The sequence below is a fragment of the Anopheles ziemanni genome, chromosome 3 (genome assembly GCF_943734765.1).
Source record: "Anopheles ziemanni chromosome 3, idAnoZiCoDA_A2_x.2, whole genome shotgun sequence".
Classification (NCBI taxonomy): domain Eukaryota; kingdom Metazoa; phylum Arthropoda; class Insecta; order Diptera; family Culicidae; genus Anopheles; species Anopheles ziemanni.
Genome location: NC_080706.1, coordinates 60,861,858 through 60,879,440, shown reverse-complemented (window position 1 = coordinate 60,879,440; position 17,583 = coordinate 60,861,858). Strand labels below are relative to the sequence as shown.

The following is a 17,583-nucleotide window of genomic DNA, read 5'->3' as shown; positions in this document are numbered from 1 at the left end:
ACGGGTCTGTTCACTTGTGGTGGTAATACAAAACTGGGCCGAACCGCGCCGTGAAACCGCGTTTATATAGTTTCGGGTCCCTCTTCGGGTGCTCACGATCGGGCAGGTCGGGTCAATAAAAACCGTGTTTCAGTGCCGAACCATCGTAGTTCGCCGAAACCGTTCGTTCAGTTTGCATCGTGTCAACATCAACCAATTGTGTAAAGCAGCAGCATCATGACCGGCCGTGGAAAAGGAGGCAAGGGACTGGGCAAAGGAGGTGCCAAGCGTCATCGCAAAGTGCTGCGTGATAACATCCAGGGAATCACGAAACCGGCCATCCGCCGTCTGGCTCGCCGTGGCGGTGTGAAGCGTATTTCCGGCCTGATCTACGAAGAAACTCGCGGTGTGCTGAAAGTGTTCCTCGAGAACGTGATCCGTGATGCCGTGACGTACACCGAGCACGCCAAGCGCAAGACCGTCACCGCCATGGACGTCGTGTACGCCCTGAAACGCCAGGGACGCACCCTGTACGGTTTCGGAGGTTAAGCTGCGCGAACAGCCCCCTTGTGTTACAAAAAAAATCGGTCCTTTTCAGGACCACCAAAACTGTTCCAGAAAGATATATTTCCTGCTCATTCGTATCAAACTAAGCTTTTGTGGCTCTCCCGACGCTCCGGCACATTTGCCGCCAAGAACGGCAGAAAAAAAAAAAACAAAAGAAATGCGACTTGACTACTCCTCTCCTTCTCTTACCCCATTCCCCATGCCCGAAACGATATCCGATGGAATACACAGCGAGTGGTACGGTGTACCGCGCGTAGTGGTAGTGGTGGTAGTGGTGATGCGCGATACACTACCGACGGTTCTGATTCTCGGATATGTGACCGATTCGTTTTTTTAACACGACGACCCACTGAGAGTTCGTAGAAAGGCGCCGGTCTACCACACGGGGCTCGGTGTGGCATACGGGGAAAAGAACGCTTTGGTCGTTTACATTGTTAAATTCCCTACCTGTAGAGCGCGTAGCGTTGGCCGTTTCTAACGCGATGATCAAAACCCATCACTTTTCATGGCCACGGGTAGAAATGAGCGGAAAAAGCTACATACCTGATATGAAGCAAAATGGTTTGCCCCGTTTAACCTACCAAACTTGCGATGTTACTTCACACATTGAGACACATTGCTTGAGTTAATTTTAAACATTTCTTTCGTTGTTCTCCAGCCACACTGTGAAATTACGTCCATTTTACCATTTTACTGCTGAAACTGCACTGAAACCAACTGCCATGGGCACTGAATGTAGTGAAATAAACCTTTATCACACGATTTTGTCGCCCTGAAAAGGACGGTTTTTGTGACGGTGAGATCTTCGGCGGGGTTTGTGAGCGCGACACGGTGCCGCGCGGCGGGGTGAGCACGAGAGAGCACGCCTTATGCCTTCTTTTCCGTCTTCTTCGGCAACAGCACGGCCTGAATGTTGGGCAGCACACCACCTTGGGCGATGGTCACACCGGAAAGCAGCTTGTTCAACTCTTCGTCGTTACGGATGGCCAGCTGCAGATGGCGCGGGATGATGCGCGTCTTCTTGTTGTCACGGGCGGCGTTACCGGCCAACTCGAGCACTTCCGCGGCCAGATACTCCATCACGGCCGCCAGATACACCGGTGCGCCGGCACCGACGCGCTCGGCATAGTTACCCTTGCGCAGCAGACGATGAATACGGCCGACCGGGAACTGCAGACCGGCACGATTCGAGCGGGACTTTGCCTTTCCCTTCACTTTACCACCCTTGCCGCGTCCAGACATTTTCGATTGTTTAACGAGAGGGATACGTGGTGCTCACTCGAAGAGGTTCTCTTCCGAACTATGCCGAAACGATACGATACGATACATATTTCTTTTATTCACATTTTACACCTACATCGGTTTACAAAGAGTACTTAGGTCAGGATACAACGTACGATACGTTTTTCAAGACAGTAGAAGTTTTAGCAGTTGCTGAGTTTTGATCTGTATGGCTTCGAGCCTATACCTGTGGTAGTTGAGAGGTAATGCTATTTTTTTTTTTTTTTTTTTTTTTTTTTTTTTTTTTTTTTTTTTTTTTTTTTCGAACTTATAGACTAACGTAACACATTACTAACTAACTAAGTTAGGCCATGCTCAAAACACGGGCTAATGCACGGATGGTGCTATGTTCAGAGGTTGAGCACTTCTGTATCGTGGTTTCTTTGATTGTGTCAATTATTGTGTTCAGAGGTAGAACGCCTGCACGTTCGTAAATTGCAGCGTTAGATGTTAACCTATTTGTATTCAGTATTAACCGTAGAATTTTGTTTAGCGAGACCTGGATCTTGCTTCGATGAATCTGAGCACACGAACTCCACACTGGAACGGCATAAGTAACAACCGGCAGGAATACTTGTTTGTAGATGGCCAACTTGTTCTCAAGCGACAGCTTTGACCGCCGATTTATTAGGGGGTAGAGGCTCTTGACCATTGTACTGCACTTGTCTCTGATGAGTTTAGTATGGTCCCGGAAAATAAGCCTCTGGTCCAGAATTAGGCCCAAATATCCCACTCTCGGGGACCACTCTACAGGGACTCCACTCATTACCAAGCGACTATTTTGGGGAGGTTTTAGAAGAGTGGATCTGAGGCGATGAGGTATTATGATAGCCTGGGTTTTTGCTGGATTTACCCTGATCTTCCAGTCTCTCGTGTACAGGAGGAAAGCGTCAAGGTAGCGCTGAGCCGAGCTCCTCAGTTGGACAGCGGTTCTGCCCTTTACTGCTATGGCAGTGTCATCAGCAAATAGAAATATTTCCCCATTAGAGGGCATAGCTGGAAGGTCAGAGGTGTATAGGACGTATAGTAAAGGGGCCAACAAACTCCCCTGTGGCACACCGGCGGGAATGGAGTGTACACTTGAAAGTACAGAGTTCAGCGCCACTCTGAAAGACCTCTGACTTAAGTAGTTGTTGATAATTTTAACAATATACACTGGGAAACCAAAGGAAAATAGTTTGTGCACCAAGCCGTTGTGCCACACATTATCAAAGGCTTTTTCGATGTCAAGAAATGCAATGGCAGTTGACTTCGAGACACTTTTGTTAGTTTGAATATATCCCTTTAACCTCAGGAGTTGGAGGGTGGTGGAATGCCCTGGACGGAAGCCGAACTGAGATGAAGGAATGAGTTCCAGCTCCGTTACCCAATCCTGAAGTCGATCGAGGACAATTCTTTCAAAAAGTTTGCCTAAGGCGCAAAGCAGGCTGATTGGACGATAGCTTACTGGAATTGTGGGATCTTTACCGGGTTTAAGTATCGGCACTACCTTTGCTGCCTTCCAAGCACCGGGAAAGTAGCCAAGCTCGAGGCACCGATTGAAGATGGTGGTAATTAAGGTAAGAGCTTTGATTTGTAGTTTTTTGATCAAGATGTTAAATAGCCCGTCCGGCCCGGGAGCCTTCATATTTTTTGCCCGTTTAAGTGCTTGGCATACATTTCCAATGGTCACTTTTTCCTCTCGCGGGACCGAGAAGTCAGTTGCCTCAAGCCGCGCCAGAGTGGAGCCTACGCTTGATTCAAATGGGCTGACAGCGTCAGCTCCCAAAAGATGAGCGCTGGCAAACTGTAAAGCGAGAGCCTCGCACTTCTCAGCCGGAGCGACCAACAACTGCCCGGCATGTTTTAATGGGGGGATAGGCTTGGGTTTTCTCTTTAGAACCTTGGTAACTTTCCAGAAGGGTGATGTGAAAGGGCCAAAGCTCTGTATGGTTCTAGCAAAATTTGCATTTCGAATGCGATCCACCCTGTCGGAGATGATTCTAGCCAAAACTGCCGCTTGAGTTTTATAATATTGAATGCCAGTATTCTGGTATGATCGTCTAAAACTGTTACGTTGCCGGATTAATGTTAAGGTGTGGGAGTCGATGTGCACAAACTCACCGCTGACAGGCCTTGTTCTGACACAAACATCCTCTGCTGCTTTGATGGATCGCTCCAGGTTGTTGACTGCTTGGTCAATGTCCTCGATGGTGTTGATGTGGACTGGACCGATATCGTTGTCCACCAGCCTGCCGAAGCGAACCCAGTCGACATTATGGTAGTCCCTGCGCTGGCGAACTGGAGCACGACGAGCACCGATGTTGAGCTCCGTAACCACCGGAAAGTGGTCGGAGCACAGCTCGTCCAGCGTAACGGGTTTCATGATCTCCATGTTGGTCAGAAATATGTCGAGAGTGCTCGCAGAACCGCTCGATGATATGAAGGTGGGCACGTCAGGAAATTCCACGATGAGGTCTCCCCGTTGCGTAAGCTCGAAGAGGCAATCCCCGTTGAGGTTCCCACGGGTGTTGTTCCATAGACGATGGCGTGCGTTCAGGTCGCCGCCGAGAACAAATCTGGAACTACCCCGAGTGATGATGCTCAGGTCACGTTTGTAGGTGGCGTCGGATCCCCGACCTCGCGAAGCCTGTGATGGACAGTAGGCGGCGATGAGCCGGATGACCCCAGAGGATGAGTGGAGCTCCACACCGATTGCCTCAATTAGTGATGTTTTGAGGTGTGGCAGCTGAGTGAAGTGTAAGCCTCGTCTGATGGCAATAGCTACACCTCCACCTCGACCGGCGTTGGGATGGCGATCCAATCGAAGAAATATGTGGTGCGGCAGCGAGAAGTTGATGTTCGGTCTCAGCTGGGTTTCGGTGATGAATGCGACGTCGATGGCCTGCTGGTGAAGAAAATCCACAAGTGGGATTTTCTTCGATCTTACCGAGCAGGCATTCCAGTTCACAATGCGAATGGTGTTATCCATAGCGAATAACGAACTCGCCCAAGGCTGTGACTTGCTCAGTACGGGAGCGACATGCACCTAGTCGCTGCACCATCTCCATGAAGATCTGCATCAAAGCCGCAGAGTTGTATAGCGGGGCTTCCGGCTGGCCTGGATTTGGATATTCGGAATCACAGGATGGAGCAGATTTTAACTTAGTAGCATACTGGAGGCCAGGTGGTAAGGTTGGAGCGACGACTGGATCCGACGATTCCACGAAGGCGTTGGATGTCGTTTTGGCTGTTACCGGTAACGAAGGGAACGTTGCAGCTGTCACTGGTGGTGGAGGCGGAGAAGCAGGTCGATCCGGAGAACGCTTGCTGAATTTAGCTTTAGCAGCTGATAGGGCCTTCTGCCGAATTCGAGTGTAGATGACTCGCTGCGGACACTCCGCATCGTTGGCCATATGCTCTCCTCCACAGTTGGCGCATTTTGGGCTGGTCTGATTTGGGCAGTCAGCCATGGTGTGCTCCTGCGAACAGGAGGCACATTTTTGCCTCATGTTGCAATGACGGGCTCCGTGACCGAAGCCTTGGCATCTGAGACACTGCGTGAGTCGACGCCGTCCCCGATTTCGATAAGCCTCCCAGCGCACGCGGACGTAGTTAATCACTCGGAGTGATTTAAGGGCCGCCATGGAACAAGATCCATTTTTGAAGTGGATCAGGTACAGACATGATCCGTGCGCTGCGTCAGCTCCTTCATGCTTCCGTTTGATACGGAAGATGTCAGTGGGACACAGTCCGTAGGTGTCTCGCAGCTCCGCTAAAATTTCCGCATGGTCCATAAGCGGTAGACCGCGGAGGACCGCTTTGAATGGACGATCATGCGGGTTGTCGTGCGTATAGAATTCTGCGTTTTGTGCATGCAGATATTTGAGTACCGAATCAAAATTTTCATTTGATTTCGTCCAGATTTTGGTTCCCATAGCGGTGCATTGGAACTCGATTCCCGCTGTCGGCTTCAGATCGGCCCGAAGTTGGGCGAAGGTAGGGAGCTTAACCACAACCGGTGGAAAACGAGATCTCGGTTTGGATGAGCTGTTCGTACTCACTCCTTCGGGTATGCTCACAACCTCGGGTGCGGCGTTGGTAGGTGTGTGACGGCGGGTGCCACCCTTGTACGACACTTCCACGAATTCACCCGCCAGGTCGTCGGGTGTATCGCCTTCCATGTTAGGATTTTCAGCCTCCTCCAGCTCGATGACGCGTATTTTGTCAACGACAGGATCGGGAGGGCTGTTATTCGTCTCCCCTTTCTTCCGTTTACCCATCTCTTACTACCACTTTCACACGGTTCTTTATTGGTTTACACTTGCACTTGCGAATCACGATGAAACACGTCTTGTTCGGTCAAAGGTTTGACACCGACCTCTATGCCGAAACGAACCTGAAACCGGGTTTATATAAACGTCGAGGTGTAGCGAAGCCAGCCAGCGAACTCGCCCGACGCTGAATAAAAGCCGAAGTGAGGGTCGAAAAACGCGTTAAAATTGAAGTGACGCTCAACGAGGAAACACGTTTCACGCACGTTAAACAATCGCAATGGCACCGAAAACCAGCGGAAAGGCAGCGAAGAAGTCTGGCAAGGCCCAGAAAAATATCTCCAAGTCGGACAAGAAGAAGAAGCGCAAGACCCGCAAGGAAAGCTACGCCATCTACATCTACAAGGTGCTGAAGCAAGTCCATCCGGACACTGGCATCTCGTCGAAGGCGATGAGCATCATGAACAGCTTCGTGAACGACATCTTCGAGCGCATCGCCGCCGAAGCGTCCCGCCTGGCGCACTACAACAAGCGTTCGACGATCACGTCACGCGAAATCCAGACCGCCGTCCGTCTGCTGCTTCCTGGTGAGCTGGCCAAGCACGCCGTGTCCGAGGGCACGAAGGCCGTCACCAAGTACACCAGCTCGAAGTAAGCTGTTCGTCCGTCGTCGTCGCATAACAACGGTCCTTTTCAGGACCACAAAATGTTTTCCAAACAAGAATCATTTCATACCATTCCATTCCGTTCATCGAAGAGAAAGAAAGAAACCGACGAAGATCGAAAAATAATAATGTGTTTGTGTTGTGCGTTGAAGAAACAGAACAAAAAGTGTGCCGAACCGTTTTCTAGTTTAACATCACCACTTCGTTGTGTTTTGGCGCACACATAGCCGCGCGTAACACAAGCGCGCGTAAATGAATTGAATGAACATTTTAAACAGTGGTTTTAAGAAAAAACCTAACGGTTACTAACATTTAAAGCACTCCGTTATGGTTTCTATGGTTATGGCACAGCCAAAGGCAAAGCAATGTGTCATGTTTTTTCTCGTCTAATACATATATGTTCAACTTGGTTTAATATGGAACAGATTCTCTTTAACAACTCTTTGAACCCACCACATGTAATTGCTCACTAACTTAAAATCGCCGAAAACGGATGGGGTTGCCTGGTGGTTTGTAGACGTTAGCATATGTATTATGTTATGGTTTGTGTCACGGCTAGGTTATGGTTTGCATTTCTATCGTCATATGTTGGGTTTTGTTTTTATTTATCATCATCATCTTCTTCTTCTTCTTCATCATCATCATCATCATAGATTATTATATTATATATAACAATATATAATATATGGTTTGTATTGTGTTGATTGCATCTCATACCCCATATGTATCAGTCAGGGGTTCACCATTTATCATCATCATCTTCTTCTTCATCATCATCATCATCATAGATATATATAAATATTATATATATCGATATAGCGTGTACGACGGGACGGGACGGGTACGAAATAATCCTCCTTTCGGTAACGGGTTGGTGGTCCTGAAAAGGACCGTTTGGGTTTGGTTGAAAACGAAACGAAACGAAACGAACCGTTGTCACTTAAGCACGTTCACCACGGATACGACGAGCAAGCTGGATGTCTTTCGGCATGATGGTGACGCGCTTCGCGTGGATGGCACACAGATTCGTGTCCTCGAACAGACCGACTAGATACGCTTCACTCGCTTCCTGCAGCGCCATCACGGCCGAGCTCTGGAAACGCAGATCCGTCTTGAAATCCTGTGCGATTTCACGCACCAATCGCTGGAAGGGCAACTTGCGGATCAGCAGCTCGGTCGACTTCTGGTAGCGACGGATTTCACGCAGAGCCACCGTTCCCGGTCGGTAGCGATGCGGCTTCTTCACTCCTCCGGTGGCCGGAGCACTCTTGCGGGCCGCCTTGGTGGCCAGCTGCTTGCGCGGCGCCTTTCCTCCGGTGGACTTACGGGCAGTTTGCTTGGTACGTGCCATCGTAGTTGATGTTGTTGATGCTGTTGACGTTGATCGGGTTCGACACGGGTCTGTTCACTTGTGGTGGTAATACAAAACTGGGCCGAACCGCGATACGATACGATACATATTTCTTTTATTCACATTTTACACCTACATCGGTTTACAAAGAGTACTTAGGTCAGGATACAACGTACGATACGTTTTTCAAGACAGTAGAAGTTTTAGCAGTTGCTGAGGTTTGAGCTGTATGGCTTCGAGCCTATACCTGTGGTAGTTGAGAGGTAATGCTATTTTTTTTTTTTTTTTTTTTTTTTTTTTTTTTTTTTTTTTTTTTTTTTTTTTTCGAACTTATAGACTAACGTAACACATAACGAACTAACTAAGTTAGGCCATGCTCAAAACACGGGCTAATGCACGGATGGTGCTATGTTCAGAGGTTGAGCACTTCTGTATCGTGGTTTCTTTGATTGTGTCAATTATTGTGTTCAGAGGTAGAACGCCTGCACGTTCGTAAATTGCAGCGTTAGATGTTAACCTATTTGTATTCAGTATTAACCGTAGAATTTTGTTTAGCGAGACCTGGATCTTGCTTCGATGAATCTGAGCACACGAACTCCACACTGGAACGGCATAAGTAACAACCGGCAGGAATACTTGTTTGTAGATGGCCAACTTGTTCTCAAGCGACAGCTTTGTCCGCCGATTTATTAGGGGGTAGAGGCTCTTGACCATTGTACTGCACTTGTCTCTGATGAGTTTAGTATGGTCCCGGAAAATAAGCCTCTGGTCCAGAATTAGGCCCAAATATCCCACTCTCGGGGACCACTCTACAGGGACTCCACTCATTACCAAGCGACTATTTTGGGGAGGTTTTAGAAGAGTGGATCTGAGGCGATGAGGTATTATGATAGCCTGGGTTTTTGCTGGATTTACCCTGATCTTCCAGTCTCTCGTGTACAGGAGGAAAGCGTCAAGGTAGCGCTGAGCCGAGCTCCTCAGTTGGACAGCGGTTCTGCCCTTTACTGCTATGGCAGTGTCATCAGCAAATAGAAATATTTCCCCATTAGAGGGCATAGTTGGAAGGTCAGAGGTGTATAGGACGTATAGTAAAGGGGCCAACAAACTCCCCTGTGGCACACCGGCGGGAATGGAGTGTACACTTGAAAGTACAGAGTTCAGCGCCACTCTGAATGTCCTCTGACTTAAGTAGTTGTTGATAATTTTAACAATATACACTGGGAAACCAAAGGAAAATAGTTTGTGCACCAAGCCGTTGTGCCACACATTATCAAAGGCTTTTTCGATGTCAAGAAATGCAATGGCAGTTGACTTCGAGACACTTTTGTTAGTTTGAATATATCCCTTTAACCTCAGGAGTTGGAGGGTGGTGGAATGCCCTGGACGGAAGCCGAACTGAGATGAAGGAATGAGTTCCAGCTCCGTTACCCAATCCTGAAGTCGATCGAGGACAATTCTTTCAAAAAGTTTGCCTAAGGCGCAAAGCAGGCTGATTGGACGATAGCTTACTGGAATTGTGGGATCTTTACCGGGTTTAAGTATCGGCACTACCTTCGCTGCCTTCCAAGCACCGGGAAAGTAGCCAAGCTCGAGGCACCGATTGAAGATGGTGGTAATTAAGGTAAGAGCTTTGATTTGTAGTTTTTTGATCAAGATGTTAAATAGCCCGTCCGGCCCGGGAGCCTTCATATTTTTTGCCCGTTTAAGTGCTTGGCATACATTTCCAATGGTCACTTTTTCCTCTCGCGGGACCGAGAAGTCAGTTGCCTCAAGCCGCGCCAGAGTGGAGCCTACGCTTGATTCAAATGGGCTGACAGCGTCAGCTCCCAAAAGATGAGCGCTGGCAAACTGTAAAGCGAGAGCCTCGCACTTCTCAGCCGGAGCGACCAACAACTGCCCGGCATGTTTTAATGGGGGGATAGGCTTAGGTTTTCTCTTTAGAACCTTGGTAACTTTCCAGAAGGGTGATGTGAAAGGGCCAAAGCTCTGTATGGTTCTAGCAAAATTTGCATTTCGAATGCGATCCACCCTGTCGGAGATGATTCTAGCCAAAACTGCCGCTTGAGTTTTATAATATTGAATGCCAGTATTCTGGTATGATCGTCTAAAACTGTTACGTTGCCGGATTAATGTTAAGGTGTGGGAGTCGATGTGCACAAACTCACCGCTGACAGGCCTTGTTCTGACACAAACATCCTCTGCTGCTTTGATGGATCGCTCCAGGTTGTTGACTGCTTGGTCAATGTCCTCGATGGTGTTGATGTGGACTGGACCGATATCGTTGTCCACCAGCCTGCCGAAGCGAACCCAGTCGACATTATGGTAGTCCCTGCGCTGGCGAACTGGAGCACGACGAGCACCGATGTTGAGCTCCGTAACCACCGGAAAGTGGTCGGAGCACAGCTCGTCCAGCGTAACGGGTTTCATGATCTCCATGTTGGTCAGAAATATGTCGAGAGTGCTCGCAGAACCGCTCGATGATATGAAGGTGGGCACGTCAGGAAATTCCACGATGAGGTCTCCCCGTTGCGTAAGCTCGAAGAGGCAATCCCCGTTGAGGTTTCCACGGGTGTTGTTCCATAGACGATGGCGTGCGTTCAGGTCGCCGCCGAGAACAAATCTGGAACTACCCCGAGTGATGATGCTCAGGTCACGTTTGAAGGTGGCGTCGGATCCCCGACCTCGCGAAGCCTGTGATGGACAGTAGGCGGCGATGAGCCGGATGACCCCAGAGGATGAGTGGAGCTCCACACCGATTGCCTCAATTAGTGATGTTTTGAGGTGTGGCAGCTGAGTGAAGTGTAAGCCTCGTCTGATGGCAATAGCTACACCTCCACCTCGACCGGCGTTGGGATGGCGATCCAATCGAAGAAATATGTGGTGCGGCAGCGAGAAGTTGATGTTCGGTCTCAGCTGGGTTTCGGTGATGAATGCGACGTCGATGGCCTGCTGGTGAAGAAAATCCACAAGTGGGATTTTCTTCGATCTTACCGAGCAGGCATTCCAGTTCACAATGCGAATGGTGTTATCCATAGCGAATAACGAACTCGCCCAAGGCTGTGACTTGCTCAGTACGGGAGCGACATGCACCTAGTCGCTGCACCATCTCCATGAAGATCTGCATCAAAGCCGCAGAGTTGTATAGCGGGGCTTCCGGCTGGCCTGGATTTGGATATTCGGAATCACAGGATGGAGCAGATTTTAACTTAGTAGCATACTGGAGGCCAGGTGGTAAGGTTGGAGCGACGACTGGATCCGACGATTCCACGAAGGCGTTGGATGTCGTTTTGGCTGTTACCGGTAACGAAGGGAACGTTGCAGCTGTCACTGGTGGTGGAGGCGGAGAAGCAGGTCGATCCGGAGAACGCTTGCTGAATTTAGCTTTAGCAGCTGATAGGGCCTTCTGCCGAATTCGAGTGTAGATGACTCGCTGCGGACACTCCGCATCGTTGGCCATATGCTCTCCTCCACAGTTGGCGCATTTTGGGCTGGTCTGATTTGGGCAGTCAGCCATGGTGTGCTCCTGCGAACAGGAGGCACATTTTTGCCTCATGTTGCAATGACGGGCTCCGTGACCGAAGCCTTGGCATCTGAGACACTGCGTGAGTCGACGCCGTCCCCGATTTCGATAAGCCTCCCAGCGCACGCGGACGTAGTTAATCACTCGGAGTGATTTAAGGGCCGCCATGGAACAAGATCCATTTTTGAAGTGGATCAGGTACAGACATGATCCGTGCGCTGCGTCAGCTCCTTCATGCTTCCGTTTGATACGGAAGATGTCAGTGGGACACAGTCCGTAGGTGTCTCGCAGCTCCGCTAAAATTTCCGCATGGTCCATAAGCGGTAGACCGCGGAGGACCGCTTTGAATGGACGATCATGCGGGTTGTCGTGCGTATAGAATTCTGCGTTTTGTGCATGCAGATATTTGAGTACCGAATCAAAATTTTCATTTGATTTCGTCCAGATTTTGGTTCCCATAGCGGTGCATTGGAACTCGATTCCCGCTGTCGGCTTCAGATCGGCCCGAAGTTGGGCGAAGGTAGGGAGCTTAACCACAACCGGTGGAAAACGAGATCTCGGTTTGGATGAGCTGTTCGTACTCACTCCTTCGGGTATGCTCACAACCTCGGGTGCGGCGTTGGTAGGTGAGTGACGGCGGGTGCCACCCTTGTACGACACTTCCACGAATTCACCCGCCAGGTCGTCGGGTGTATCGCCTTCCATGTTAGGATTATCAGCCTCCTCCAGCTCGATGACGCGTATTTTGTCAACGACAGGATCGGGAGGGCTGTTATTCGTCTCCCCTTTCTTCCGTTTACCCATCTCTTACTACCACTTTCACACGGTTCTTTATTGGTTTACACTTGCACTTGCGAATCACGATGAAACACGTCTTGTTCGGTCAAAGGTTTGACACCGACCTATCGGGCGGGGGGCCGAACCGCGCCGTGAAACCGCGTTTATATAGTTTCGGGTCCCTCTTCGGGTGCTCACGATCGGGTGGGTCGGGTCAATAAAAACCGTGTTTCACTGCCGAAACCATCGCAGTCCATCGAAACCGTTCGTTCAGTTTGCATCGTGTCAACAACAACCAATTGTGTAAAGCAGCATCATCATGACCGGCCGCGGAAAAGGAGGCAAGGGACTGGGCAAAGGAGGTGCCAAGCGTCATCGCAAAGTGCTGCGTGATAACATCCAGGGAATCACGAAACCGGCCATCCGCCGTCTGGCTCGCCGTGGCGGTGTGAAGCGTATTTCCGGCCTGATCTACGAAGAAACTCGCGGTGTGCTGAAAGTGTTCCTCGAGAACGTGATCCGTGATGCCGTGACGTACACCGAGCACGCCAAGCGCAAGACCGTCACCGCCATGGACGTCGTGTACGCCCTGAAACGCCAGGGACGCACTCTGTACGGTTTCGGAGGCTAAGCTGCGCGAACAGCCCCGCTTGTGTTACAAAAAAAACGGTCCTTTTCAGGACCACCAAAACTGTTCCGTAAAGATATATTTCCTGCTCATTCGTATCAAACTAAGCTTTTGTGGCTCTCCCGACGCTCCGGCACATTTGCCGCCAAAAACGCCAGAGAAAACAAAACAAAAAAAAAAATGCGACTTGACTACTCCTCTCCTTCTTACCCCATTCCCCATGCCCGAAACGATATCCGATGGAATACACAGCGAGTGGTACGGTGTACCGCGCGTAGTGGTGGTGGTGATGCGCGATACACTACCGACGGTTCTGATTCTCGGATATGTGACCGATTCGTTTTTTAACACGACGACCCACTGAGAGTTCGTAGAAAGGCGCCGGTCTACCTCACGGGGCTCGGTGTGGCATACGGGGAAAAGAACGCTTTGGTCGTTTACATTGTTAAATTCCCTACCTGTAGAGCGCGTAGCGTTGGTCGTTTCTAACGCGATGATCAAAACCCATCACTTTTCATGGCCACCACCACCAACGCATGTGTTCGGGTAGAAATGAGCGAAAAAAGCTACATACCTGATATGAAGCAAAATGGTTTGCCCCGTTTAACCTACCAAACTTGCGATGTTACTTCACACATTGAGACACATTGCTTGAATTAATTTTAAACATTTCTTTCGTTGTTCTCCAGCCACACTGTGAAATTACGTCCATTTTACCATTTAACTACTGAAACTGAACTGAAACCAACTGGCATCGGCACGGAATGTAGTGAAATAAACCTTTATCACACGATTTTGTCGCCCTGAAAAGGACGGTTTTTTGTGACGGTGAGATCTTCGGCGGGGTTTGTGAGCGCGACACGGTGCCGCGCGGCGGGGTGAGCACGAGAGAGCACGCCTTATGCCTTCTTTTCCGTCTTCTTCGGCAACAGCACGGCCTGAATGTTGGGCAGCACACCACCTTGGGCGATGGTCACACCGGAAAGCAGCTTGTTCAACTCTTCGTCGTTGCGGATGGCCAGCTGCAGATGGCGCGGGATGATGCGCGTCTTCTTGTTGTCACGGGCGGCGTTACCGGCCAACTCGAGCACTTCCGCGGCCAGATACTCCATCACGGCCGCCAGATACACCGGTGCGCCGGCACCGACGCGCTCGGCATAGTTACCCTTGCGCAGCAGACGATGAATACGGCCGACCGGGAACTGCAGACCGGCACGATTCGAGCGGGACTTTGCCTTTCCCTTCACTTTACCACCCTTGCCGCGTCCAGACATTTTCGATTGTTTAACGAGAGGGATACGTGGTGCTCACTCGAAGAGGTTCTCTTCCGAACTATGCCGAAACGAGTAGTAGTAGTAAAATTTCTTTTATTGATTTGTATAATTCATTACATTTTGGTGTTTTGCGAGATTTAGCGATCGCACGCTTTTCATTCGCTACATGAGAATTTTGCCTAAGAGGCAGTTTGATTTTGCATAAGTTTTCAGGTGTTATGCCAATGGCAATGGGAGTATTAACCTTAATCTAATCTTAACCTATTCCTAACCTAATATTAACCTATTATTAACCTACTATTTACACCAAGCCTCTAATCAGTTCATGGGGTGAGGCTTGCATGGTGGATCTCAGTCGATCCGTTACTTCAAATGCTATTACGTCTAGCGCTTTCGTGTCTGTTACATTATAAAGCTCCTCTAGACGCGTTCTAGGAGGAGCATTTAATATTAGTACAAGAAATCTATTCAGTGCCGTTTGTACGCGTTTCAGGTTAGTGGCGGCACAGGAGCTCCAAACTGAGATTGCATATGTGGCCGCAGGCAGAACAATTTGTTTGTAGACCGCAATTTTGTTCTGTTTGTGCAGGGTCGATTTCCGATTTATCAGCGGGTACAGCAGCTTAAGCAAAACTGCAATACGGTTCGCAAGTTGGCGCGTGTGGTGGTGGAATAGAAGCCGATTGTCGATCGTGACGCCCAAGTACCGAACCGACTGCTGCCATGGTACTGGTGTTGAGCCCACTTTGAGACGGGATTGCTCCGGAGGTTGCAGCAGGTTTTTCCTTAGACGATACGGGATGACCATCGCTTGCGTCTTCTCGTTGTTAAGCTTTATCTTCCAGCTTGCGGCGTATTGCTGGAAGATGTCGAGAGCCCGTTGTGCGCTGTTTCTTAGCTCTGCTGGAGTGCGACCCTTGGTGGTGATGGCAGTGTCATCAGCGTAGAGATATATTTCCGAAACCCTTGGTAACTCTGGAAGATCCGCCGTAAACAGAGTGTACAGCAAGGGGCCCAGGATGCTGCCCTGTGGGACGCCTGCCGCGATGTTGGTTGGGCTGGATGACACTGATCCCAGGGTCACCCGGAAGGTTCGTTGCCGCAGGTAGTTGCTGGTCAGCTTTACAAGATATAGAGGAAGCCGGAAGGAGAGCATTTTGTGCACAAGCCCATCATGCCAAACGCTGTCGAAAGCCTTCTCCACATCCAGCATGACGACCGCAGTGGACTTACCGACCCTCTTGTTCTTTTCAATGTTGGTTTTTAGCCTCAGGAGTTGATGTGCTGTTGAGTGTCCTGATCTAAAGCCGAACTGCTGAGGAGGCAATATTTGGAGATCTTCCATCGCTTCTCGAAGCCTCCAACATATTAGCCTCTCAAAAAGCTTTCCAAGAATGCTCAGCAGGCTGATAGGGCGATAGCTGGAGGCCCTCGTTGGATCTTTGCCAGGTTTCAGTATAGGTTTCACCTTTGCCGTCTTCCAACTCTGCGGATAGTGTTGCAGTTCGAGGCAGCAGTTTACGATGTTCGTGAGGAGGGAGAGGGCTCGGAGTCGGAGATGTTTGAGAAGGATGCCCAGAATGCCATCAAAGCCAGGGGCTTTCATGTTCCTCATCATCCTTAGGGCATGACACACCTCCTCGACGGTGGTGCGATCCTCTGGTGGCAGGGTTGGCTGTTCAGAGTTAACTCTGGCCACTGATGAAGCCACCTCGGCCTCATGAGGGCTGGACATACTAAGGCCAATCCGATGAGCATCCTCGAAGTGTTGGGCGAGGGCACCAGTCTTCTCCGTAGGAGTAAGTAAAACTGCGTTGTCAGCTGCGAGTAGTGGAGGAATCGGCCTGGGTTTAGTGCGGAGGGTCTTAGCTACTTTCCAGAAAGCGTTGGCGTTGGGATGGAGTCGCCGCACCATGCGCTCAAAGTTTTTGTTCCTGATTTTCTCGACACGATCCTGGATGATGCGGGAAAGTTGAGCTGCCTGCTGTTTACAAAGCTGATCCCCGGTGCGCTGGTATTGACGCCGCAGCATGTTTCGACGGGAGATGAGATGTCGAGTGTGATCGTCTAGGACAATTACCTCTCCCCGTGCGGACACCTCTGGAACACACTCCGCCTCTGCCGAACGGATAGCCTCCACCACGTTCGTTATAGCTGATTCAATAGAAGCTGGAGACAGTGAAATCTCGGTGGTGGTGATTTGCTGGTCAACCAGTCTTCCAAAGCGGGCCCAGTCGACACAGTGGTAGTTTTTCCTCCTAACAGGCGGAGCTCTGCTGGCGTCAAGGTGAACCTTCGTTAGGACAGGGAAATGATCCGAGGTTAGCTCATCCAGGGTTGTGGGTTTGGAGATCTGCAGGTTGGTTAGGAACAGATCTAAAATTGAAGGGAAGCCACGGCTGGGAATAACGGTAGGTTCATCAGGATGTTCAATGATGAACTGTCCATGCTGTGCGACCTCTGCCAAGATCTTTCCATTTTTATTTTGGCGCCTATTTCCCCACAAGCGATGACGGGCGTTCAGGTCCCCTCCGATAACCGAGCGGAAATTGTTGCAGGCGATGATGTTAATGTCGCGACGAAAAACCGCATCCAGATCACCCGTGCACTGTCGAGGGCAGTACACAGATATAATGCGCAGTTCCCCGGAGCTGGTAAAGACCTTAATGCCGACTGCTTCAATGATGGTGGTATTGAAGTGCGGAAGCAACTGATGTTTGATGCCTCGACGTACAACGATGGCTACCCCGCCACCACGTGCTCCGACTCTATCAAGGCGGTGGATGGAGTATTCATCGATGTAGAAGCTGATGTCTGGCTTCAGATGGGTCTCCACGATGAGCGCGATGTCGATGCGATGTAGTTTTAGGAAATCGGCCAGTTGAATCTTTTTAGCCCTCACGGACTGGGCGTTCCATGTGACTACTCGCAGATTACCCATTGAGCATCAGCAGTTCTCCGATAACGGCGAGTTGATCTGCCTTATTGCGGCAAAGGCGGATTTTTGCCAACATTTTTGTGAAGATGCTAAAAAGCTCTTCCATCGTGAACAGTTCACCTTCCGGAGCAGGAGCGGGTGTATCCGAGGCGTTTCTAGCGTTGGCTAGCCGCTGTGCCAAGGTGATGGAGCCAGGTGTAGGAAGCCAAGGCGACGCGGTACTGCTTGGAGCAGAGGGCGGCGTCACTGTGGAAACCGATGTCACTGGGGCTGTGGCTTGTGGCTTACTTGTAGTCTGGCGCTGAGCAGGAGTCTGCGGATGCTGGTGTTTTTGGCGGTTTTTCCTTGCC

General features: G+C 50.0%; 4 protein-coding genes across 4 annotated transcripts; 2 read left to right on the top strand and 2 right to left on the bottom strand.

Moving 5' to 3' along the window:
• Window positions 1–201: 201 nt before the first annotated feature.
• LOC131289617 (histone H4) lies at window positions 202–528 on the top strand. Its single transcript, XM_058318911.1, has one exon. It carries the CDS (start codon window positions 217–219, stop codon window positions 526–528), a length of 312 nt encoding a protein of 103 aa, XP_058174894.1. The 5' UTR covers window positions 202–216.
• An 885-nt stretch (window positions 529–1,413) lies between these two features.
• On the bottom strand, window positions 1,414–1,791 carry LOC131289615 (histone H2A). Its single transcript, XM_058318908.1, has one exon. The coding sequence runs from the start codon at window positions 1,786–1,788 to the stop codon at window positions 1,414–1,416; it is 375 nt and encodes a 124-aa protein (XP_058174891.1). The 5' UTR covers window positions 1,789–1,791.
• A 4,569-nt stretch (window positions 1,792–6,360) lies between these two features.
• On the top strand, window positions 6,361–6,735 carry LOC131289612 (histone H2B). The gene has a single exon (XM_058318906.1). It carries the CDS (start codon window positions 6,361–6,363, stop codon window positions 6,733–6,735), a length of 375 nt encoding a protein of 124 aa, XP_058174889.1.
• Window positions 6,736–13,920: 7,185 nt separating this feature from the next.
• Window positions 13,921–14,298, bottom strand: LOC131289616 (histone H2A). The gene has a single exon (XM_058318909.1). The coding sequence runs from the start codon at window positions 14,293–14,295 to the stop codon at window positions 13,921–13,923; it is 375 nt and encodes a 124-aa protein (XP_058174892.1). The 5' UTR covers window positions 14,296–14,298.
• Window positions 14,299–17,583: the final 3,285 nt, after the last annotated feature.

Excerpts from the sequence above, each read along its gene's own strand:
- LOC131289615 (XM_058318908.1), bottom strand. The coding sequence starts at position 1,788 with ATGTCTGGACGCGGCAAGGGTGGTAAAGTGAAGGGAAAGGCAAAGTCC.
- LOC131289616 (XM_058318909.1), bottom strand. The coding sequence starts at position 14,295 with ATGTCTGGACGCGGCAAGGGTGGTAAAGTGAAGGGAAAGGCAAAGTCC.
- LOC131289617 (XM_058318911.1), top strand. The coding sequence starts at position 217 with ATGACCGGCCGTGGAAAAGGAGGCAAGGGACTGGGCAAAGGAGGTGCC.
- LOC131289612 (XM_058318906.1), top strand. The coding sequence starts at position 6,361 with ATGGCACCGAAAACCAGCGGAAAGGCAGCGAAGAAGTCTGGCAAGGCC.